The sequence below is a fragment of the Schistocerca piceifrons genome, chromosome 5 (genome assembly GCF_021461385.2).
Source record: "Schistocerca piceifrons isolate TAMUIC-IGC-003096 chromosome 5, iqSchPice1.1, whole genome shotgun sequence".
NCBI classification, from domain to species: domain Eukaryota; kingdom Metazoa; phylum Arthropoda; class Insecta; order Orthoptera; family Acrididae; genus Schistocerca; species Schistocerca piceifrons.
In genome coordinates, this window is record NC_060142.1 from 475076881 (window position 1) to 475103116 (window position 26236).

At 38.8% G+C, this 26236-nt stretch overlaps 1 protein-coding gene across 2 annotated transcripts in view; it reads left to right on the forward strand.

The window, feature by feature from the left end:
- Window positions 1–2519: 2519 nt before the first annotated feature.
- Window positions 2520–26236, forward strand: part of LOC124798288 (structural maintenance of chromosomes protein 6) — a 218138-nt gene continuing 194421 nt past the window's right edge. Inside the window, exons 1-3 of one of the 2 annotated variants that reach the window (XM_047261615.1) lie at window positions 2520–2782; window positions 19132–19231; window positions 23638–23802. In XM_047261615.1, the coding sequence (XP_047117571.1) occupies window positions 23653–23802 (150 nt within the window). In that variant the 5' untranslated portion in view covers window positions 2520–2782; window positions 19132–19231; window positions 23638–23652. The remainder of the gene's footprint in view (window positions 2783–19131; window positions 19232–23637; window positions 23803–26236) is intronic. The other variant, XM_047261614.1, reaches the window with a different exon arrangement.

The following is a 26236-nucleotide window of genomic DNA, read 5'->3' on the forward strand; positions in this document are numbered from 1 at the left end:
ATGCAGCCAGAAACATTTGCACCATGTAAGAGGATAATGCCATTGGCTAGAGCAAGGCAAGAAAATGGTTTTCTCGTTTTAAGGAGGATGGTTTTGACGTTAGTGAGTCTCCACACTCAGGAATATATTCAGGGTTTGAAGAAAATCGTTTAAACGCATTAATCCACAATAATTCACGTTGGTGTTCTCGAGAACAGGCAAATGTTATGAACTATGCTCGTTGCACTATCATGTGACATTTGTGTTCAATGGGGAAGGATCAGAACTCGGGTGTATAGGTTCCACATGCTCTAATTGATGTCTATATGCTAACACAAGGAAAAGAAAGGGTTGGTTGAGCTTTAACAAAACAGCAGCTCCTTGGACAAAGACCTGGGCACATCCACAAAATATAATGTTACGCATCTGGTGGAACAGTGACGGCATGCTGGACTAGGAATTGCTTTGCAGAGGTGTAACCATCACCACTGACATTAGTGTTAAAGAGCTGAGACGTCTTGCAGGCTCAGTCCAAGAACAACGACAAGCAGGGTTGCGGTATGTGATATTACTCCTCGACAACGCCATCCTGCACTCTGCTAGACTGACAAAAAACACTGTTTAAGAGTTTGGTTGGGAAGTCATTCCACATCCACTTTATTCGTTTATTCGACTGATCTTGTGTCCTCAGATTTTTCACCTTTCCCACTCTCTACGAAACAACCTTCAAGGAACTTCCTTTCCAGATGAAAATGCGCTCCGAACTTGCCTCAAAACCATGTGATTCTCAAAGTTGCAGTCTCGAAAAGTTACCCCACCGTTGGCAGGCTGTTATAAATAGTGAAGGAAAATATATTATTGATGACTAAAGTCTCTGTGATGTGTATCTGTTACGGGAAAGTGCTACGAACTTACACAGCAATCTAAAAGATATAGATCTCATTTCACGTTTATGAATATTTCAATACGTTAGTTACATTTCGCACCCAACCTAACATGCAATAAACGCAATCTCATAATGAACCCTATTTCTCATTGCAAAGTACGCGAATTTCGTGCGTTACCTTACTTTACCTCGAAACATCACAGTAACTATTGCTATTAAGGAAGAGATAAGCAGGTCCTCATGGAGCTAACAAATCAGGCTGTGATATGCGAAAGAATCTATTTTTTTATTTTATTTTTTTACCGAACTGACTCTTTAAAATCGATTGAGAAAGATTGCAGAGCAGCAGGTAGGCGCATGAGGTCCTGTTTTGTCTCGCTGGTTAACAAGTACTCCCTAATTGTAAGTTTCAGAGAATACTGGTTAACCTTTGAGACGAAATTAAGATGACAAGCATGCTGCTGGCTGCTGTTAAGTCCCTCTCGAGCTATTTGAAAAGAAGTATTCGGCACTAAAAAAAAAAAGAAAGATTTTCTTTCGTATCAAAGCCTGATTTGTCATCATCTTGATGAACTGCATATCATTTGTCACAGTTATTTTAGTATTAAATAGGATAGTGCACGAAATTCGAATAGTTTTCAATGAAGAGTAGGGATTGTTATGAGTTTGCATTTGGTGCATGTTATGTTGCACGCTGTGTACGAAATGTAGTTAACATACTGAATTATTATTTAAACAGTCTCGAGAAAATGGGCTGACGTAGTGCACTCAGTTACAACCGCGCCCACAAACTATGAAACCAGAATAAAATATTCATAACATCCCTCGTAACTCACAAACCGTCTGAAACATGGATAGGAGATTTTACCAAATTATATCATGCAGAGAGGAGAGGAATTTGTCATTGGTTAATATGCGAAACTTCCTGATGTACTTTGATATGCAAGTAACTAGATATTTTTCAATAGAATAATGTAATTTTTAATGAGTATCGGTAGCTTACGTAAAGGAAATTGCTATCAGTTTTGCAATAACACAAATGAAGATAATCCGTGTTTATTTCTGTCCCGAGTATCAGCTTTTTCATAAAATAATGACCAATCTCGCTTCAGCTGTTAGTTTCGTAATTCACTGTTTAGGAATTGCGTCGCAATTTCAACTACTGATACGTTTGAATGTCAGTGAGAGGAATATTTGTAAACGCCGTTGTGTTTTGGCAGCATAAGAAAATTTTAACATGGCAATAAAAATTAAGTATTACAACGACCTATGTAATACTCAGACCTCGTATCTGCTGGCACTTCTTTGAAGACAGAAAAAGTAGGAAGCCTAGGTTATATAAATGGTCACTTCTGTCGCAATTTGGGCGGAATTCTATACACAGTATATTTTTAATAATGGCTAGCTTGGACTGAACCTTGCCAAAGGATTATATTCGAGATTTTATTTCTATATCGAGCGAGGTGGCGCAGGGGTTAGCACAGTGGAATCGCATTCGGGAGTACGACGGTTCAATTCCGCCTACGGCCATCTTGATTTAGGTTTTGCGTGATTTCCCTAAATCACTCCAGACACATGCCGGGATGGTTCCTTTGAAAGAGCACAGCCGATTTCCTTTCCTAATCCGATGAGCCGATGATCTCGCAGTTTGGTTTCCTCCCCAAATCAACAACTTATTTCCATACCTCAATTACCTGAGGAATATGAAAAGTGTACTTCTTTGTTCACAATCACTGGCGCACTCTGGTGTCCTTAACGCAAGTCAAAACCCGGTTTGTTTGACAACTTTCGTGTTTGTAGCAAAGTGTTTTCTTTTTTGACCGCAAAATAACGTCTGAGACGAGTTGTTGTGAAATTGAGGGCTTGAGTACCGTCGAGTTGTGTGTTGTGTGAGAAGCTCTAATCTTGCAATTAAAGGTCAGCTTTCTTATCTGAGACTATAGTAAATGTGTGTATGTGTGTTGCTGTGTTAATTTGAGTCTTACAATGTAAATGGAAAAAATGTTCGTACAGCATCTGAAGTTTACATGAAAGTTGTTTAAACAGGAACTATGCTTGTATTCGGTGTAGATCGCAATGCTTAGAAAGGTGATAGTTCCGGTGTACGAGAAGAATCCCTTCCAGGCTGCCGATCCAGGAAGTTTGAACGTTCGAATGAAATTTGAGCGTGAATGTACAAGTTCATGCCTGACAAAAATTGATAATCGTCCTAGTGCAGCAGACTGTTTTCCTTTTTTACGTTTGTGTACACCGTACCATATCATAATCAATGTTTTCTCCCTTATCGGTTTCGATGTTGTGAGAGAGGAAATCGGACAGGCTCAGACCGATAACCGAACAAAAGTATTTGGACCGAGGTTTCCAGTTTGCCATACCGTGCGAAACTAAAGGCGGTTTAGCCTGCCATGACCCTAAACCAACCTTACAAAACTGTCTGCACTGAAATATTCGAATTTCTTCTTATCTATATTTCATTTTTATTTTTATCTACAGTAGCACGTAGTGCTCCTGTTATTGAACATGGTAAAAGCGTTGCAGTTATACACAACCTTTTCCATAAATAGTTGCTTCATGATATAAATCTATCATAATTCTAAATCTACTCAATTTCTAATTGAACATGGTGCAGTAGGCTGTTTTACAAGACCATATATGCACTTGATGGATTGTAATCAGTGTCACTGTAAATATGACTGTAAGAAATTTTAAAGAGACTTAGGCCTACATTGATTTTCTTGCTCTTTAAGGTTTTCTTAAAAAGTTTCAAACTTTGTGTGTCTACCCTTCTGGCACTGTACTGTATTGATGTGAGTTAAGAGGTCATTCTTGTTCAGCCTGATATTATGTTAGTATCACAGTTTCTTTGAAATTTTCTGCCTTACTCAGTTAAAAGTACTGTAGACAATAGGAGTGCTAGTGTGTATAGAAATATGCCGATGAATTTATATTCACTGTTGTGATGAAATGAGATTTGCATGATTCTATTGTGTCACTTCCATTCATTATTCTACTGACCTCCTTCTGTCAAAGTAGTGAATGATACTGAAGAGTTTCCTAAAATACACCTTAATTTAGGTGGGAATGTAAACATCTTAGGCACTCATAATTATTTCCCTGTTGGTGCAAGGTTTCATTGCTTGTAAGACCTAACAGCTTCTACTTAATTTGCCATTACCTTAACCATTACATCTTGTGGCCGTGTTCCAAAGATTTCTTTTTACCAGTTACCACTGGTTTATGCTAATTGAAACTGTAAGTTTATGTGGATCCCTATTCCAGTGAATATGAAAATTTTATATGACACTCACTCTGTTATTTACAATTCACTGATTTGTGACACATTTTACAGATTGCTGAAATTCCTCATCGTCCTTGGCAATAAACAGAACTACTGTATTATCAGTAAATAAGAGTTCTGAGAGCACCCACATATAGACTTGATCATTCAGTTATAGAATGAACAGTAAGGGGTCCCATAACAGCCCCAAGGCACCTCATATTTGATTGTGCTCACATGTAATAGTATTTCAGTGTCTGCTTTGGACTTACAATAATGTACCTCACAGTGGGAGTTCTTTCTGATTATTAAAGGAAGAATTGGGTCAAAGGAACTGTGTGATTCCTACCGTCTGCTTTGACCCATGCATGACGTATGGGTGTTGTGGTGTGTGACGTAAGTCGTAGAGTTTATGAGTTGGTTGAGTGTTTGTAGTTCATGACGTAAGGTTTTTTTTTGTTTATGTGCTTTGCATTCTTGTTAGGTGTTATTGGTTTGCTGTTTGTGGTGTGGTAAGATGTTTAATTTATTGTGTGGCTTCTGTTGTTAGGTATGGACATGACGACGAAATATAAGAGTGCTATGTTGCAATTGGAGATGGGGGAGGACATGTTGCCCGTTAGGCCTATTAAATTCCTTCTGTTATTTGGACTAATCTCTGAGATTGTGGAGTGTAGTATTTGTCATGAGAACATGAGGTTGTCCAGACTTCAAGTGTCTCGGACCAGAGATGGGTACATGTGGCGGTGTTGGAGAGTGTGTTTTGGGGGGGGGGGGGGGTGGCGGAGGGGGGGGGGAGTGCGGAGGCAAGTTTTTTTAATTTTAGGTATTGGTGTTTTGGTATCGTCAGCTGTAGTTGGCCTATATAGATCAAGAGACGTGTCCAATGCCCGTAGGTTTTCTTAATGTAGCGGAATGTTGTAATTTTCTTCCTTTTTTTTCATTTTGTGTGTTTTGGGATTGTTGTGTGTTTTGGGATTGTTGTGTGTTTTTTTACTGTTATATTTAGCTTGTCCACACCCTAAAACTCCCAATTTCCTGCTGTTGTCCCGTTAGTTTGATTATATTTTTGGAGGGAGACGTTATTGTCTTATTTATGTGTACTTTTGTGTTTGTTGCCATGTAGGCTTATATGGGGGGATGTCATAGGTGCCATATTGGAGACACTTAGAATAGCCATTTCCGCCAGATTGATGATGTCATGGGTCAAAGCAGTTGGGTGGAATCGGACACTTCAGTACTCCTGAAGAATTGATCCTCCTGTTGGGGAGGCCCCATATGCCATGATGTTCAGCTTTATCAAGAAGGCTTTCGAAAAATGTAAAATTTTCTGTGTTAATTGTTTATTTTTCATCAGATTCGGTGTGCAACTGAGGCATTTGTACATCATTGTCTTCACTGATTTTGCCATTTTGTATCCATGTCGGGACTCAGATAGCATATCATTCTTATCTGATCCTTTAACTGTGGATATATTTTAGAAAATACTGATGGGAATTTCTGTCAACTTATTAAAAGAGTTAATGTTTTCCTCATTGAAAAAAAGTTATGTATGGTTTTCGTAGTTGGTTATCTTAGTACAGAATCATTTAAATTGATGTCTGGTATCCACACTGGGTGGTCACTGAGTCCTGCTTTGAGTAGCTACTTTGATATGCTATGTATAATAATATTTGGTCAAGGGGTTTTCCTGAATGATGTGTTATTCTTGTGAGAGTGTTTACATAGTTATGGGTATTTATGAGTTTGAAATTGCATCGCTGTTCCCACTTATATTGAGGAAACAAATGTGGAAGTCTCCACGGATTACACTAGCATATGTAATACTAGATTTAGATATTCTGTTCAAGAACTGCTTAAGCCTCTTCATGAACAGGTTGAAGTTACCTATTGGGAACAATAGACAGTGATGGCTATAAGATTTACTCTGGCAATTTCTATTGCAGCTAGTTCAAAATCTTATTCTACTCAAAGTTCTCTGTTCTTGGGTAAAGTAATAAATTCAATGTTATGTTTGATAAAGATAACTCTAACATGCTTGAAGCTTGTTTTAGAATAATATCTGCTAATTTAAAAGTTTGACAGTGCAAGAAGCCGAATTATTCCAGATTCAGGCCAGTATTCTGAGGTACAAATTACTGATATGCAGCCTATATCAGTTACTTCATTTTTATTAGAATTTCAAGTTCATTTGAATATGAACTAAACATTCATGTGATACAGTTTTAGAACTGCAGCATTAATTCCCTGTTTGGTTTGAGTCATGTTCACAGTGTCAGTGACCTTTAGTTCTAGTTCTGCTCTTCATGGGATTTGTTTGCTTCTGAATTATTGGGATGTTGCTAGTTTGTAGGCATTGTTGCTATTGTGGCTTCTTCTTCTACCAACCCATCATGGGGTCCAACTGCAGTTAAAAGAACTTCATTAAAGGAAGGTGGGCTGCTAGGTATGTTACTTCCAGGTTTGATCAACATGCAAATGTCACGGAAATGCTCTGTGAAGTCAAATGGGAGTCAGGGAAGGGAAGAATGAGTTCTGTTTGCAAAACACTATTGAGAAAATTTAGAGAACTATGTTTGTGACAAACTGCTGAATGCTTCAGCTGATACCAAAATATATCTCGCATAAGGGCTGCAAGTCAAGATTACAGAAATTGGGACTTGCATGGAAGCATACATTGCGAATGGCTGGATGATAGTTTGTGAAGTATGTTTGTAAATTTAGATACTGATTTTAAAAGTTGACAGATATGAAGTTGATTAATTACACTCTCAAGTGCCAAAAATGCAATATACCAAAACATATATCCCATACAATACTGGTGGAGATACATACAACATCTGGCATGTAGAAATTGTAGGCAAATTTCTGTCATGTTCTTGTTCAAAACTCTATGAATAATCTGGCACTAAAATGACAACATGCTATGACTAACTAGAGTACTGTTATGTTTTAGAGATTTCAATTAGAAATCAGTAGTCTGTAAGATTCTAATAATGCAAAGTTTACTTTTCAGCTACAATAATTCATTCACAAATTCTTCAGTGTGATCAGTGGGGAAAAATCATTCCTGCCCATAGTTTTGAATTATGATATGTTTCCAAATACGTATTTATATAGTACTTTTGAAATAGCAACCTGGTATTTTGTAATTTCATTGAGTGACATTGATATTCCTGTGACTAAATGGTGGCAAGGCATGCACAGCACATCTTACCACATTCAGCTCTGTAATTCATCAGCCTAAATAGTTTTTCTATTACGAGTCTTTTTGACATTTTGATGAATTATGAAAACTAAAACACTCAGGAGTTGTTCCAGTTGATGCTACACATGGCCTGCACCTAAATAGGAAGGGGAAAGATAATTTAGCTTCTCTGTTAGCAGATACTGTAAGTGGAAGCAGTCACACAAGGGATGATCCCTGTGGTTAATGGGACCAGGCAGACAGGATTTTTGGGTTAAAGCCAAAGTCCAGACAGACAACAATCAAGAAAAATATAATAAAGTAGTTTCATGTACTGTAACTAGGTATAAAGCTAAGGGTAGTATCAATTTTTTCATCAGAATATCAGGGAAATAAAAAATAAAGTAGGTGAGCTGTTAGTGTGTTTAGATGATCTCAAAAATAAGAATGAGATTGATATGCTTTGTCTGTGTGAACACTTTATAACTGTGGGGATGGAATGTGTCAGTATAAATGGTTACAATTTTGCATCCTTCTCTTGCAGATTTAGCATGGATAAAGAAGGAGTTGCCATTTACACAAAACAAAGATAAAATACAAAAATATAGGAGTAAGCAAATTTTTTGTCAATCAGCGCTTTGAAGTTTGTGCACGTGAATTACAGCTAACTAATGTAGTGTTGATATTAACAACAGTATACAGGTTCCCATTAGGAGATTGGGAGATATTCATAAGAAAGTTTGGCTCCCTGTTATGCTGTCTGTCAGACAAAAGAAAGTTATTCATCTGTGATGATTTCAGTGTAAGCTTTCTAAGCAATTCTGATAGGAAAAGTGAACTAGAAGTGTTATTAATGACATATAACTTAGAATCAGTGATCAGTTTCCACCACATATGGCTCAAGACAGTAGCACTTTCATAGATAATGTATTTGTACAGCAATAGCCAAATGCAAATGATAAATGCAACATATTTATTGATAAATTTATATCCCTTTTTGAACATTGTTGCCCAAAAAAGTTACTAAATGTAACAACAAACAGTTTTCAAAGAAATCTTGGATTATTATAGTTATTAAAGTGTCTTCAGAAAGAAAAAGAAAACTGTACCCAGAAGTAACTTTGCACTATTAAAATTATTGTAACATATTGAGAAAAGTTGTCAGAAAATCAAGAAATATTTATATTAGAGATGAAATTAACAACTTGGGCTACAAAATCAAATCAATATGGAATGTTGATAGAAGGGAGGCAGGAAAAGCTGCCACTGGGATAGATAATATTACTATTAAAGAAGTCAAACAATGGAAAATCCAGGATGGAATGTAACACTATTATGAGAAGGAAAGTTGCTACTCACCATATAGCGGAGATGCTAAATCGCAGACACGCTCAACAAAAAGACTTTAGGATTAAAGCTTTCGGCCATTGGCCTTCGTCAACAATAGACACACACACACACACACACACACACACACACACACACACACACTGGTTTCAGTTGCCTGAGACTGCAGTTGTGTGTGAGTTGTGTGTGCGTGGAGAGTGTGTGTGGGGGGGGGATGACAAAGGCCAATGGCTGAAAGCTTTAATCCTGAAGTCTTTTTGTTGCGCCTATCTGCAACTCAGCATCTCCACTATATGTATGGTGAGTAGCAACTTTCCTTCTCATTATATTGTAACTATTAAAGAGAATGAGACTATCTTAACCAACAGTACGCAAGTAGGTAACATATTTAACAACCATTTCTTAAGTGTAGGTGAAAAAATTTGTGAGAATAGTTCACAAGAAAAAGCCAGGCAGTACAAGGAAGAATCAGTTTTGAGAAAACCTGGTCAGATTAATTCTCACCTAACAACCTCTTGTGAAATAAGGAAAATCATTAAATCTTTGAAAACTAAATATTCTGTTGGAGTAGATGGCATATCCAACAAGACATTAAAACAATTTATAGCAGTTACAGATCTGCCTTCAATGAGCTTTCCGTTCCCAATACTATCTGTGCATTATAACCATCACGCGAACCCACCACTGTCTGCCACCCACTCTGGAGTGAGGACAGACCAGTCAGATGTTGCGTATTGGAAGCCGCAGTGACGTCTGGGCCATCAGGGGATTCCAGTGACTCCAAAGGTCTTGTCACTGGTGCCCTGACTTCTCTGGAACTTCGAGCGTTAGCTAGAAGCTTGTCAACGGTAGCCAACGCAGCTTCCAGCTGTTTACGGACAGCAGCCAACTTTCCTTGTGTCTGCTCGCAACAAGCACAGTCCCTAGCCATATCGTACTGTGTATAAAATAGATATAAAGTCTTAAATGGTGCTGCTGAGTTCGAAAATATACCAAAGGAGAAGAAAGGAACACTAAAAGTTGGTGTGCAGATTTCTCGCTGAACTCTGGGACCACAAGCTATTAAACAGAAATAAATTTCTCTACATGGAAAATTTACACTAGAAAGCCGCCCTGCACAAGGATATTCTCAGAACTTACGCAAAAAAACAAAAACTATGATTAATTTCTGAACCACTATTCTACACAGTAAAATACATACATACAGTTCACTTCTTTGCAGAAGCATGTGAACAAAAAACAAAGACTAAATTAATTTACAGTTTATCACACAAGTGCTACTGCTGCTCTGCTGTGCCTCCTCTCAGCTCGGCGGCTGCCGCTACACTGTTGCTAATTTTGTCGTGGCTAGCTCTCCCAAGGATTGCAACAATTCTTCTAGGGAATGTAGTCTATGCCGGTGGCCTTGTTTCAGCTTAGGTCATTCAGTGCTCTGTTAAATTCATCTCACTGTGTCATATTTCTGATTTTGTTGTCATAATTTCTTTCCTATTTCCATAATATAAGTTTCCCTCCATTGCATAGCCCTTCTACTGTACATATTCCTCTCCTCTTTCCTTCTTTGATTAGTATTGCCTTGCCATCTGAGCTCTTGATATAGATACAGCTGCTTTTCTTTCTCCAAAAATTTATTTGATTTACCTTTAGGCAGCATCTATCTTTCCCATAGTCATCCATGCTTCTGCAGCTTAGCATTTCTGCTGTAGCTTCTACTGCTTTTTCATTTTACCGTACCTGTCCGTATAATTTTTTATAGATTATTCCTTTTAGTCTGTTTCATTTGCTTCATTTTTATATTCTGTCCTATTGTCAGTTAAATTCAGTATCTCATGTGCCATTTCGTATTGCACCTTTGATTCTGTGCTACTTCACTACATTATGTCTCAAAGCTACATATCATCTTCTATTGCATTTTTTCCCCGTTTCAGCCAAAAGTTTCTTTGAAGTTCTTTGAAACTTTCAACAACCTTTGGTTATTTCAACTTGTCCAGGTCTCATCTCTCTAATTTTCTGCCTTTCCGTAACTTCTTTAATCTGCAGTTCATAACCAATATTGAGTTTAATATTTTATAGTCAGTGACCTGTGAGTGCAAGGTGTAGGATGTAGTTTTCATATGTGTGTGTGATTACCACATGAGATATGGGAGGGGAGAGAAACCACATACTGCTATCTGGCAATATTAAGGGGGACACTGAATTTAATCTGAGTTACGTTTGTTTAAGCATTCACACCCCCCCCCCCCCTCACACACACACAGAGAGAGAGAGAGAGAGAGAGAGAGAGAGAGAGGGAGCTGCAGTGCTCTTTCCCAGCTGCAGTGCTCTTTCCCAGCTCTCTCTCTCTCTCTCTCTCTCTCTCTCTCTCTCTCTCTCTCCCTCCCTCCCTCCCTCCCTCCCTCCCTCCCTCCCCCCTCTCTCTCTTCCTGCCTTTTCCTCTGTCTTCCCCTCCCTTTTCCTCCCTCTCTCCCTCCCTCCCCCTCCCCATCCCTCTTTCTCCCTCCCTCTCTCCCTCGCCTTCCCTACCCCTCCTCTCTGTCTCTGTGTGCATGTTGAAAAATGTGTAATCTGAAGTACTGTGTTCCACTTATTTTTTTTATAAATACTGTGCTCCACTTATTTTTTATGTGTACATCCACTCAAGACCTACGGTCTGATGTTCAGTAGGAGCACTTCTAACTGAAACGGATGCTGTAGAGGGTAAGAATTCTTCTAAACATTCTCCCTCCCCAGGAGGCTCACAGCTCTTTTTTGAGTACGGGATTGGCAAGCATGAGTCCCCAACCCAATTCAGTATTACTTCCTTTCCAGTGCTCCAATTTTACTCTTTGACTGTCATCTTTTCTCATACTTATTCTGTAGAACAGATTCCCTGCTGACAACCTAATACACTCATAGAATATTGGCTTTCCCCAGTTTGTTCTTCTATTTTACACCACATATTTAGTCTAACTTCTGTTTGATGCCGAACTTTGGGTTCAACCTCCATCTTTCCAAATTTCTTTTACAGAATGTTTGAGGTAGGTTATCTGACACCCAGCGTTGTAGCCTGTCTGTGTGGGTATTGTCAGGATAAGAATGTAGCAGGAGTGCACTCCTGATCCCAGTCACCTCCCTGTGCATGCTGAGAAGTACATACCTGTCCACATGGAGGCACTGGGACTTCGGCCAATGGCCAACATGACAGTCTGCCCTGGCTGGGTGGTTGCACATGGGAGAATCCTCTTTCAGAGTAGGCAGCATCATGGCAGATATTCAGCATCATGAAACATCCAAATTTATCAACTGATGGCTGCCCAGGCCACAGTCCAGTGCTGATTTTTATGTCCCTTGGAACATCCCTCCTTGGCCATGCCATGGAAGGAGAACAAAACCAAGTGACTCCCCTCAGTTTCTGATTTGTATCCATACAGACAGAGGGTGTCTTCTCCCTACTAGGCCAGTGTTATTTATGGGGAATATTGAAAATGTGTTTGGTGAATTCTCTTCCCTTAGTAAATTATGGAATGGTTCCATCTTTATTAAGACCGCAAATAGTACGCAGTCCTGAGCGTTAATCCCTTGTAAACAATTTGGTTGTGTGCCTGTTACCAAAACACCGAGTAAGAACCTAAGCACGGGTACAGGTATTAATTTTTCACTGGAACCTAATGATGCAGAAGGATGAAGAACTACACACACACTTGGAGACCCAAGGAATGCACTTTGTATGTCATCCTCACTTTTGAGCCTACAGAGAAAGTCAAAATCATGATTTACTGCTGCAATGTTAAGCCATGTTTCCTGCCCCTGATGCTTTGGACATATGTCTTCTGCATGTACACATGACCAAGTTCGTGGAGAATGTGGCTGACCACTTCACAGGAATTCACCATGTGTGGTACCACCTGCCTGTCAATTGCAGGACTGACCAATATCCCCAATCCTTCAAGTATGCTACCATTATCAAAGAATGCTAGCTTCAGTAATTGAAGATCACTTATTGTATTTTGAAGCTCAGAAAAAATATGATAGATGTATCTAGGCAGTAGGAAGCTTTCTGTATCCATCCCAAATCTCCAGACCTGACATGTTTTGCTGACAATTTGTTTGGCAGATGTAATCACTGTTTTAAAAAGGTCCATTGATTGTTAGTAAAAAGAGTGTTTACATGTTTTAAGGGAACCATGTGCTATAAGCTAAAATTTTCTTGAAATGGCAGTAGAGAAATACTAGCCTTCAGTGATGCAGATGGGAGAAATAAAAGCAATGGCAGATACTCTATAATGCATTTGTGCATAAACATGTAAAGTTCTTTAATCCTGTGGTCTAGTAGAAAATAAAAAACTGTTGCATTTTCTACTTGTGAAGCTGAATATATGGCTTTGTTCAATATTTACTGTGGTTAAGACAACTTAAGTCTGAGGTAGATCCAAGTAGTGTCATAAAGTCACTTAAAATACTGTATGTTGTGATAATAAAGGAGCCAGCCATTCAGTTAACTAAGAATCTAGCAAAAAATTGTAGATCCAAGCATAGAGATAAAAAATATCACTTTATAAGAAGGCATGTTGAGTCATATTGAACATCTGCCATCTGAAGGAATGTTAACTGATACTTCCACAAAACCCCAAAGTACTGCTAGAAATGAAACACATGCAAGAAACTGTGGCCTTGGAAAAAAGCTATGGAGTGACTGTTCATTTGAACTTCACATTGTGTGTCAATATCAGTCTAAGGGTATGTGTTGGAATATGTAAATCAGTGTCGACAATTTTCTGTTTGCTCCATGTTTTTACTGTTACTACGTGGTTGTTATCTATTTGTTTATGCGTAGTCACTGTAGTTCATGTACTGCTTTTTTCATTCAATAAAATGTAACCTGTTGCAAAGCTTTCACAATAATTGCACTAAAAATGCTCAACAGAACAGAATGAATAGTATTGATAAGATAATCAGCAAAAGTAGTGCAAGGATAGTGGGATGTAGCTGTAATAAGATAAGGAAGTGGGACACTAAAAGCTGTAGAAGAGTTTTGCTATTTTGGCAGCAAAGTAATTGATGGTAGCAAAGAGAGGATATGAAATGCATTGGAAATAGCAAGAAAAACTTTGCTGAAAAAGAGAAATATTTTAACATGTAATATAAATGTGTTATAATTGGATGGATAAAGAAAAATCTACTCACCAAGTGTCGGCAGGAGAATACAAAAGTTATGGAAATGTGCAAGTCGTCTTGGCAGAAGGGTTAAAGAAGCAGGGATGTTTTTTCAGTAATCTCAGTTTTGCGTATTACCCTATCTTTCCCCTGTAAGCTCTCAGGTTTTCAAATCTCATCTGGTGCAGTCCTCAACAGTCTTTCATTCTCATTCCGTCTGGTAAGTCTCTCTGGACCTGGAATCCTGGGTGACTTTTCCATAACTCTTCCCATTTCGTAAGCCTCGCCAACCTTTTCTGTCGTCCCTCTTTTTTCCACTTCAACCCTTTTGCCAGAAGGAGCCACTAGCTCCGAAAGCATGCCAATTTCCATATCTTTCATACATGTTTTTTTGCTGCAGCCACTTGCTGAGTAGATTTTTTGTCCATATAATTGTATTATATTTTCAAAAAATTATTATTATTATTATTTCAATGCAAGTATTAGGAAGTCTTTTTCTGAAAGTATTTGCCTGGAATGAAGCACTGAATAATAAACAGTATAGTCAAAAAGAAAAAAGAAACCTTTGAAATATTATGCTGTGGAAGAATGCTGAAGGTTAGTGGGTAGAACAGATAAGTATAACAAAGATCTACTAAATGGCATCAGAGAGAAAACAAATTTATGGTGCAACATAACTGAAGGAAGGGATCGGTTGATAGTACACATCCTGGTGCTTCAAGGAATTAGATCATTCCTTTTAATTCTAATTACAGAAGACATTAAAACCACTAACAACCAACAGTACCTGAATTTTGACAGCTGCCATCCCTTCTAAACCAAAAATTCCCGCCCAAACAGGATAACCACCAGTGGATAACGTATCTGCAGTGATGAGATCTCCCTTGCCCAGTATGTTGAAAGTCTCACGAAGACCTTAACTGAAAGGCAGTATTCTCCAAATGTTGTCCATAAATAAATTTCCCGTGCCATATCCTCACTCACTCCCAGTCGTCCCACCAAAGGAGTATTCCCCTGGTCACCAAGTACGTGGTGGAATCCAAAATTTTCAGAACTAGTGCTGCCATCTGGAAAGTAGGAGTAGCAGATCTTTGCACCACTAGGTGGTGAGAGCTGCATATCTGATGAGTCTGTGTGCAGAGTGTCATTCAGCTGGGAGGACGTGTTGTGTATCTGCAGTGATTTCTGTAATACTCTGTGTTTGGTGTGTGGCAATTTTACGATGGATCGGCGAACAGAACAGCGCATGTGTATCAAATTCTGTGCAAATCTCGGGAAAAGTGCTACGGAGGTCCTTGCAATGATTCAACAAGTGTTTGGGGGACAGAGCATGAGCCGTAGGCGGATGTTTGAGTGGCATGCTCGGTTTAGGGCTGACCATACAGGCGTCAAAGATGATGCTCATGCTGGAAGGCCCGTTACCCGCACAGCACCAGACATTGTTGCCAAACTTCAAGTGGTTTGTGTGGATCAACATCAAACCATTCAAGACCTTGCGAATGAAGTGGATATTGGTCATGGGACATGTCAAAGAATGTTGAGTGATGAATTGGGCATGCATCGTGTCGCTGCAAAATTTGTGCCAAGGATCTTGAATGCCAATCAGAAGGCACAGTGTGTTGAAGTGTACATGGACCTTCGTCAAACCGCATCTGATGATCCAACCTTCTTGTCACGGGTTATCACCATCGACGAAAGCTGGATTTACGCTTATGACCCAGACACAAAGCAACAATCGTTCCAGTGGAAGAGTCCGGGCTCTCCAAGACCCAAAAAACTGAGACAGGTGAAGAGCATGATCATCATTTTCTTTAATACCAAGGGAATTGTGCACAAAGAATTCATCCCACCTAACCAGACAGTGAATTCCGCGTATTACTGTGACGTTTTGCGATGGGTCTGTGAAAATTTGCGGCGACGACGGCCCGAACTTTGGCGTCAAGGGAATTGGCTGCTGCATCACGACAATGTGCCCTGTCACACGTCCTTGCTCACCAGGACCTTTTTGGCACTGTAATCACCAGATTTGGCACCTTGTGACTTTGCGCTATTCTCAAAACTGAAACTCAAGTTGAAAGGCCGTCGGTTCAACACTCTAGAGATAATTCAAGAAGCATCGCTGGCGCTGATAAACACCCTCAAAGAACAGGACTTCCAGAAAACGTTTGACCAGTGGCAAAAGTGCTGGGACTGGTGCGTACCGAGCGAGGTGGCGCAGTGGTTAGCACACTGGACTCGCATTCGGGAGGACGACGGTTCAATCCCGTCTCCAGCCATCCTGATTTAGGTTTTCCGTGATTTCCCTAAATCATTTCAGGGAATGCCGGGATGGTTCGTTTGAAAGGGCACGGCCGATTTCCTTCCCAATCCTTCCCTAACCCGAGCTTGCGCTCCGTCTCTAATGGCCTCGTTGTCGATGGGACGTTAAACACTAACAACCACCACCACCACCACTGGTGCGTATGTGCAGATGGGAACTACTTCAAGGATGATGGTGACCATTAGTCCAAAGGTAAGGTTTTCAATAGATGGCAGCACCAGTCCCGAAAATTTTGGATAGCACCTCGTATAACCCGGACTGGAACAGCTGCACCATACCCTTTTCTAGGACTTTGATTATCTCCCATCATGTCCTGAAATGGAGGACTTCCTACACAAGATCCTTCCCAATCCTCCTAACATGGTGTTCTATCGCCTATCCAACCTGCACAACACCCTGGTACAGCCCTGTGCCACTCCCACTCCCAGTCTCTTGCCACAGGGCTCACATCCATACGGCAAACCAAGATGCAAGACCTGCCCAATCCACCCACCCAGCATCTGCTGCTCCAATCCTGTCACAGGCTTATTCTACCCCATTAGAGGCCAACCACAATGCAAATGGAAGTTATCTGTACAATACAACCTCTGCTCACATAAATGTCCTGGCCTCAATCTCCAGTAACCATTGTCATCACACTCTCCAACAACAGTTTCCCCTTCCTCTGTCATGTTACACCCTCTCAGTTTATGTCACCACATCACTTTCAGCATGTGCCACTCCCTGCTGCTCTGACAACTGTGCATCACTTGCCCAGCTTGAATACCTGCCACTCGTCCCTCCTACATTCCTAGCCGGCAAACCAGCTACCTCCCTCCAAGTCGCTAACCATGCATCCCTGATCCCTCTCCCTTCCTCCCTCTCCCTCTACCCACCCCAGCACAACCAGTACACCCGCTGAAATCCAGCACTGGCACTGTTGGTCAAGCTGGCATCCATGTAGGGGCATAGGTGTGTGTGTGTGTGTGTGTGTGTGTGTGTGTGTGTGAGATTTACTTTGACTCGTAAAAAGATTACTCTGAAAGCTAGCAAGTTTTCTTTCTTTATGTGCATGCATATTGTCGACTCGAAGTTGCTGCCTTTCGGTGACTGGTCTCCATTAATCCAAAGGTATTTAATTCTTATTTTAAGAAACTTCCAAATGAAATTTTGCTTGTAGCAAAACTACACTACACAAAATTTGAGCTGAGGATACAAAAAAGTCACTACAGGTGGGTTTCTCTCATACTGGAGTCTGAATTACCTTCCCTTTCCGCTTAACTTTCCCCAACATGTCCTCCTCTGCTCCCCTATGAACTGTTAATCTGGAAACCTAGGTACTGTGTCACTTAAGCTTTAATATGCAAACATACAGTAAATATGTTTATGGCAGATTTGTGTGTAATTTGATGTCATATTACTAAATATTATCGCCTCTTATTTTGTTTATTTTTGTTTCATTAGAAAGAGCAGTTGTTCTTGTCCTAGAAAAGGTTTTATTTATTTTCAAGATACTCCGGATAATGTGAAAAATGAGCTTGAAAATAATGCTGTGAAACATTAGCAAACTTTAAATTTGGATTTTTAAACTGCACCTCTTGAACAAAACAATGTATTTCTTATTTATGTTCCCCCAACTATGACCTTTATATTGTCTTGATGCGCTACAAAAGAAACAAATGTTCTACACAGTGTTCATAGACTTTACCAAAGCCTTTGACCTATTGGAAAGAGAGCTCATAGTCCGAAAACTGGAAAACACAATGGGAGAAGATAGCGTATGGGCAAGAATAGTCAAGTCAATCCTCGAATACAACTTAATTACAATATCAGACAACCTCTCTTTTTCGAACCCCATTCTGCAATCGAACGGAGTCTTACAGGGTGACCCAATGAGTCCTTTGCTGTACATTCTTGCCACTGAAGAAGTACTCCGAATTGGAGAAAATGAAGAAGATATGTATGTATATGCATATGCTGACAACATAGCCGTAGGTTCAACAGATATACAGAAGCTGCAGAGAATCATTGAGAAAATAGACAGATGGTGCAGTGAACACAAACTACACATAAACATAACAAAGACAGAAATGGTAATTTTCAGAAAAGGAGGCAAAACACCCAAGAACGCGGAAATCAGTATCAGAGGACAAAAAATAATAATCTCATCAGACTTTAAATACCTAGGAGTGACATTGCAACCAACAGCCAAATGCTTCACAAAACATACAACAGAACGCGCAGCCCAAGCAATAATAGCAATACAGGACATCAAAAACATCCGCCTACTCAGTCTAGAAACAGCCATGAAATTATTCAACACAAAAATCTTGCCAATCCTGGCCTATGGGATGGAGGTTATATGGGACCACCTGACAGAAAAAAATCTAGAAACACTAGAAAAGGTAAAATCGACCTATCTAAAAAGAGCACTAGGTCTCTCAAAGGCAACAAGACCTAGACTAGTGTACCTGCTAGCGAGAGAGACATTCCTAATTGAAGACATCAGACTTTGATATATGATGCCACACACCAGGGCTTCCAGAAAGCAACTGAAGATCATGGAGGACAAACGAGAAAAAGTATGGCCGGAGTTTTATGGCACCGAAGCAATGACAAACCGCTCATGGACAGCACCAAATTTTGAACAGCGACATGTCGTAACTAGACTTTCTATTCACGGCTTTCATCATCTAATCTGCAAAAACAAAACTTATCACGACCCAACCGCAACATGTGTATGTGAACTGTGTAACGAAGCCTGTGAACGATATCACATAGAACTGTGCAGTAAAAGAGTGAAATCGATAAATGAATATGCAAAAATGTAAATGTAAAATGTTAAGCAAAGTAACTGTATATGGCTATTTGGCTGCAATTTTATTAAATTATATTGTCTTGATGTACAAGGTTCATGGTTGTTTTTCTATTTTATGGCTAAAAACTATAACATGTACATTTTGTATGCTTGGTTTCTATTGTTCACTTAAGACTGCATTACTTATGAAAGTGGATTTCTACAGATCGACTTGCTTTTATGCCGTTACCATTTGACAGAATTTCATCTGGAAAGTAGTTGAGGAAATTGCTGGAGAGAGTTGATGACTTTGAAAATACTTTTTCGTGAGTAGTTGTTGTATATGTCTTGTTCTTACATTTATCCCAGAGTTTTGCATGTTTGGTGTGTTTTCTCTTTCTATTTAATTACATTGGTTTCAACACCTTTTTTATACTTCACTCTCACCTGTTTTCACATGATTTTTATACAGAAATGAGATTTGAGCTAACGCTTATGTTGTCCTTCTCACAGAAGTACGCTGTGGTTTTTTGGCACTCACTTGTTCATGACGTTGTTTCAAAAAAGGCATGAGAACTAGCAGACCTATAGAAATCCACTTTCATAAGTAATTTTGTTCCCGTGAGCAATCAAAACAAAATAAATAAGATGCACATTTTATAGTTTTTAGGCTTAAAATAGAAAAAAATACCCATTAACTCTGTATTATATTTTACAATAATAAATTGAGACCCACAGAAGATGACACGTAGATGCCAAAGCATGTTTTGGTGGATAAAAAAAGAAATATGTAGTGTTTTGTTGAAGGTGGAGTTTAAAAACTCAGATGTAATTTGCAAACATGGGAAAAAAATGTTAACAGCTTCCAGCCCCAGCAAGATGATTATTTGCAAACATGTAGTTAAGAGTTGTTAGCTTTTTGTAATTTTTAGATGTCGTATTTTTGCATGTTTGTTAATGTTTCTCATCATGACTAAGAAATTTTTATGGCACTGGGTATCAAGGATGGAAATAATTCAAGAAGGAGAACAGGCTGTCATCATCTACTAATGACAGTGCAAATAGACTGCTTCTTGTACGAGACGCACTCATTTATTTCCCAGTACGCACTGGTTGACACACAGTGTGTTTCAATTGTTGGTCACAGTCACCAACCATTATCACTTAATGTCCAGGCTGTCAACATCATTTCAAATGTATTGGAAATTAATCAGTATGTGCTGTGAAATAATTATAAATGGGTCTGTCTAGTATTAGAAGAAGTACATTCGTGCAATCATCTGTAGCTGAGTGGTAGCCTGTTCTCTTTTTTTAAGTGCAACCAAGAAATCACATATTTTTCAATTTAACAGTACACTGAACAATTTGTTCCAAGTTAAGTCATCAAACTTTCAGTAGAAGTGGAACTGTTTTGTTTACTGTGAGATACAAGGTGGCTTAGTACAATCGTGTCTGATTAAAATTATTTTTGATGTGACAGTTGATTTAGATGTTGGCTTTTGTTTGCTATCATGGAATCTAGTTGCTTGCTTGCACGATTCAGTGTGTTATCAGACCTTTTTTAGTAATTTAAAGAAAGTGTGGACTCACTAAATGAACTACAACTTTACGATGACTACTGAAATTATGCGGTTCTTATGACCCTGAAACAGATCGAGTGATTTGCTTCTATCATGAAGATTTGTTTCTGATTTAGTTTCTGTTCTTGCAAAAGCGCTATTGTAACCCTTTTGTGAAAACAAAACATTCCATTAATAAGGGTTTATGGAGGTGCTCAGTGAACTCTAGTTGCAGTTGCTACAAGAAAATTGATGTGTATCACAGAGAAGGTTACTGTTGAAATTCCGAGAGTGTACATTTGAAGACAAGTTGGGCAACATTTTGTTTCCTCCAAGAACAAACAAAGCAGAGAAATTAAGAGTTCACATGGAAGTTGTCAACAGTTGTTCTTCTCATGTACCACACAGAAATGGAATAGAGGAGTGGGAAAAATTAATGTGGTACCAGAGGTACCCACTGTCACACACTGTAGAGTGGCATGTGTAGTGCAGATGCGGATGAAGATGTAGAGCAGCTGAATTAACAAAGCTCTCAAACTGTAGATTTGTACCACTACAATAATTATCCACCGTATGCCAGAAAGGGGACACAATATACTTGCTGACTATATTATCCTCCTCAAATGCTTCAGATGCTGAACCTATGAAATTGCAGAAAGGGTGAAATCAAGTTTGTTATGTAGTGGCAGTTCTCCTTAAAAATATCAGAAGTAAGGTTCATAAGGCTGCATAAAAATGAAAGATTTATCAAGTGTAAGATTTGTAGACAGATTACAATTTCTGTTTGGCTTAAGTTGGGAACATTCGTGCAGTAAAATTCTGATGTTAAACACTGGGTACTATGTTGATTATGGCGACCTACCAAGTGAATTAAAGCAAAAAAATGTACCAGTTTCTTCAAAAACTGAGGTTTGCGGACTTAACATTTTCTCCAAAAGGCGGATTGATACCATGAGTGGCCTCTGAATTTACAGTTTCAACCAGAATGGTCAAAAAGAAGAAAGTTTAAACAGTAGGTGGTTATTTTACCAATACCTGCGTACAAGAAGGAAGAAGTCCGTGCTGATTAAAATACAGGGTTTTAGCTTTCTTTGAGAGTGACAAATTTAATCAGATTTAAAATTCACTAGGTGAACTGGTGTGTGTAAAAACAGTTTTTTGCAAAAGTTCGGTTTGATAGACTAAAGTATGTAAGTACTATACAAATGTTTATAAGTTTCTTACACAAAATGCTGCTGTTAAAATTATTGTTTATGAGTCTTGGACAGCAGTATTTTTGAGCTCTTTTGTTTAATCTTATCCTTAGGGTCCCGAAAACAAACAAATTCTTTTGTAGTTCTAAACAACTGTTCACTCTGCTGAAACAAAATGAATAAAGCAAGAGGTGAAAATATTTAGCAATATTACATCAAAATGTGCTTAAATTTGATACACAAATTTTTGTTGACATGTTTGCGTGTTTGTAAATTCTGAAGCAACCACAAATAACTGAAGCAATTCATTAGAATTAGTAGAAATAATTTCTGTGCAGAACAATTGAATGGCACTCAAGATACTTCGCTTGTCCAAAAATCATCACAGTCATAAAATGGTGGAAAAATTGTCATGACTGTTTTTTTCCAAACTTCGGCTTCATGCAGCATGAAAATAGGGAATGACACAGCCTTGAATTTTTAACGGTGTATTGACCACAAAAAGTTGTGCATCTGCTCCAAATATCTCATTTAGATTTCAAATAGGCTTACTTTCATTTCTAAGCTATCTTTAATTTGGCCAAAACTACTGTAGAGTGACATTTTACATCTCCACACTGAAAAGCTGGTAAAACATTGAATTTTTTGTATCCTGAGCACAAATTTTGCATAGCTTATTACATGAGAAATACATGTTCAAAACTAATATAGATTAAAGATTTTCTGGCAGGGTAAACTGTCCACATTGTGTAGAAGATCCAATAGTCAATTTGCTAAAGGAGGTGGGTTGGTGGAGGAGGATGGGGGGGGGGGGGGGGGTTAATGTAAGGGGTGCCCAAAGAAGCTCAACAGCCATTTAAGTGACAGTAGGCTGCAATAGCTATGCAGAAATTGAAAGGCTTGCTCAGGATAGACTAGCATGAAGAACTGAATACTGAAGACCTCAACAACAGTATTAGACATTGAAACTTTTTTCTTGTATTTGATGATGCTTGGCTGGAATAGCCTGGGCATTAAATAATAATGTGCGTTCAAAAAGTTTCCATTTTAGGGCTTTGCTGCAGCGCATATGCAACACATCACAACTGCAATGTGCATATATGTGCACCAGCATGTAGGGAAGACATCATTGGGGTACTTGTGTCTTTCCCACATGCGTACAGTAAATGCGGAAATGTAAAATATTGCAATGCTACTATCGAATGTGTTCAAAGGATCAGTGTACTGTTATACTTTTCTTGGCTGCCAAATGTCAAACCCCAGTAGACATTTATCAGAAAATGAAGGATGTGTATGGGACAGCATCTCTCTCAGATACCAACATTATGAACTGGTGCACCAAGTTTATGCTGGTTGCGCTTCAACACAAGACACTGGTCGATCTGGGAGGCCAGCAGAAGTTACTCCAACTCAAGCGAGAGACACCTGAGCACCCCCTATAATCCTGAACTCTTCCCCTGTTATTATCACACCTATGACCTTTAAAATGTTTTACCAAACAGGTACCTTCAACCTGGTGCATCGATGGTATGATAGCCTACTGCTCATGCCAATTTTACCTGATTGGCAGACCGATTCTGGACTGCACGGACTTCAAACAGGAACTTTTTGATTGCCCCATATGTTTGTTTTATTATTTACATCTTTTTATGTCTGTGGCAACTTTTGGTTTACTCTGGAAATGAAATTTATTTAAATTTTTCCTGTTTACAAGCGGACCATTTCACCAAGAATGTGTGGAATGAAAAAGAAGTATAAGCACTTGAATTGTTTTGTAAAATATATATTCTGTGTTAAGTTTTTCTTAGATATTCTACAGTCATAATCTCTTCGCTTTAACTGCTAGTTATGTGGATAAGACCCTCTATATCTTGCTTGATTGTCTTCAAATCCTTTCTCTTGTCATCCTACAGTCTCATGTAAGAGCATATATGTAAGGTGAAGGACAGATTTATTTTACACTGGTGCTTGTTTTTGCAGGAAGAATGAGCTACGATGAACCGAGAAAAACGGCATAAGTCAAAGGAAGAAACTGATGCTGTTTCTGCAAAGAGGCGGAGGACAAATTATGAGGCAAATGAAGCCGATTGCAGTGATGATGGATATGAGAGCAACGTTTCCCAACAGTCTCAGAGCATTCAGAAGGTTACAATAAAAATAAATTTTATTTTAAAGTGTCGCTGTTGTTACTCAAACATCATCAAAATATTTAAATTTTACATAAAAATAGACATAAATGTGGATCTTACATACTGATTTTCCATTTTTTACTGATTTTACTGGGACTGATGACCTCGCTGTTTGGTCGTCTCCCCCAACTCAACCAACCAACCATTTTACTATGAGATACTACCAGATAACAACAGGAAAGTGATTCTTAATTTCTTCTTTACCATTAAAAGTAAGGAGTGTTCAGGCCAAAAAGTGTTTGCATTTTAAGTAAATAAAGTCAGATATTTTAAGCAGTTGAATGATTAATGATTTGGTTAGAAGTGGGTCTTTCCTATTGAGCCAGTTATTTCATAAATCTGAATTGTTTGATGACTGTGCAATAGTTAAGAATTGCACTATACTCTCTATGCCACTAGTGAGAGAGCAATGTGTGATGCCTTCAGTGACTCCTGTAGTAGGATATTGTCAAATGACATTTCACAAAATCCAAAGAAATTCTGGTCATATGTAAAGGCTGTTAGTTGCACCAAAGTTAATGTCCAGTCCCTAGTGAATGATACAGAAACTGAAATTGAGGATCTCAAAGCAAAAGCTGAAATGCTGAATTTCATTTTCATATGTTCCTTACAAAGAAAAACCCAGGATAATGGCCTGAATTTAATCCTTGTACCACTGAAAAGATGAATGAAATAAGTACTATTGTCAGTGGTGTTGAGAAACAGCAGAAATCTTTAAAATTGAACAAAGCTCCAGGCCCTAATGGAATCACAGTCAGATTCTACACTGAATTTGTGACTGAGTTAGCCCCTCTTCTCACTGTACTTATCGTAGATCCCTCAAACAAAAAACTGTGCCCAGTTCTTGAAAAAAGGCACAGGTCACATGTGTCTACACGAAGGGTAGTAGAAGTGATCCACAAAACTACCGTCCAATATCCTTGAGATCGACTTCTTGTAGAATCTTAGGACATATTCTGAGCTCGAACATAGTGAACAGAATGACCTCTCAATGCCAACAGAATGACCTCCTCAGTGCCAACCAGCATGATTTTTAAAAACATCGATCATGTGAAACCCAACTTGCGCTTGTCTCGCATGTCATACTAAAAGCTTTGGATCAACACAGCTGGGTAGATGCAGTGTTTCTTGATCTCTGAAAAGCATTTGACTCAATACCACACCTGCTTATTGTCAAAAGTACGAACATATGAGGTATCAAATGAAACTTGTGACTGGATTGAGGACTTTTTGGTAGGCAGGACACAGCCTGTTATCTTGGATGGAGAGTCATCGTCAGATGTTGAAGTAACTTTGAGTGTGCCCCAGGGAAGTGTGTTGAGACCCTTGCTGATCATGTTGTAAATTAATGACCTTGCAGACATTAGTAATAGTAAAATCAGGCTTTTTGCAGATGGTGCAGTTATATAATGAAATCCTAGAGAGAAACTGCAAAAGTTTTCAGTCAGATATTGATAAGATTTCAACATTCCGAGAGATTAACAACTTGCTCTAAATGTTCAGAAATTTAAAATTGTGCACTTCAAAAAACAAAAAAACCTAGTGTCGTATGACTACAATATCAATGAGTCACTGTTGGAACCGACCAACTCATACTAATACCTGTGTGTAAAACTTTGTAAGGATATGAAATGGAATGATCACATAGGTTCAGTTGTGGGTAAAGCAGGTGGTAGACTTCATTTTATTGTAGAATACTGGGGAAGTGCAGTTAGTCTACTAAAGAGATTGCTTACAAATCACTTGTGTGACCCATCCTAGAATATTGCTCAAGTGTGTGGGACCCATACCAGAGGTACTAACGGGGGATATTGAACATATACAGAGAATGGCAGCATGAATAGTCATAGGTTTGTTTTATGCGTATGAGATAGTCACAGAGATACTGAAGGAACTGAAATGGCGGACTCTTGAAGACTGTTAACAGAGTTCCAAGAAACGGGCTTTAAATGATTACTCTAGGGATATACTACAACACCCTACATATCGCTCACACGGGGATCGTGAGGATACGATCAGAACAATTACTGCTTGCACAGATGCATTCAAACAATCAATCTTCCTGTGCTCCATACATGAATGGAACAGGAAGAAACCATAATAACTGATAGAATGGGATGTACCCTCTGCCGTGCACCTCACAGTGGTTTGCAGAGTATAGATGTTGATGTAGATGTAGTGTGTTACCCTTGTGCAAAGTGATAATGATCAGCAACGTAGAAAATTAAAAATAAAAATGGGGACAGGAAACTATAACATATTGCAAAAATATGATGAGAGCCTGTGACCAAGCTGATCAACTCATTGCACATGCAGGTTTTGTGTATATTAAAGTGAAGCTGTACAACCTACAATCTATGTGCCATTTTTGTACCATTTTATTTGTTAGC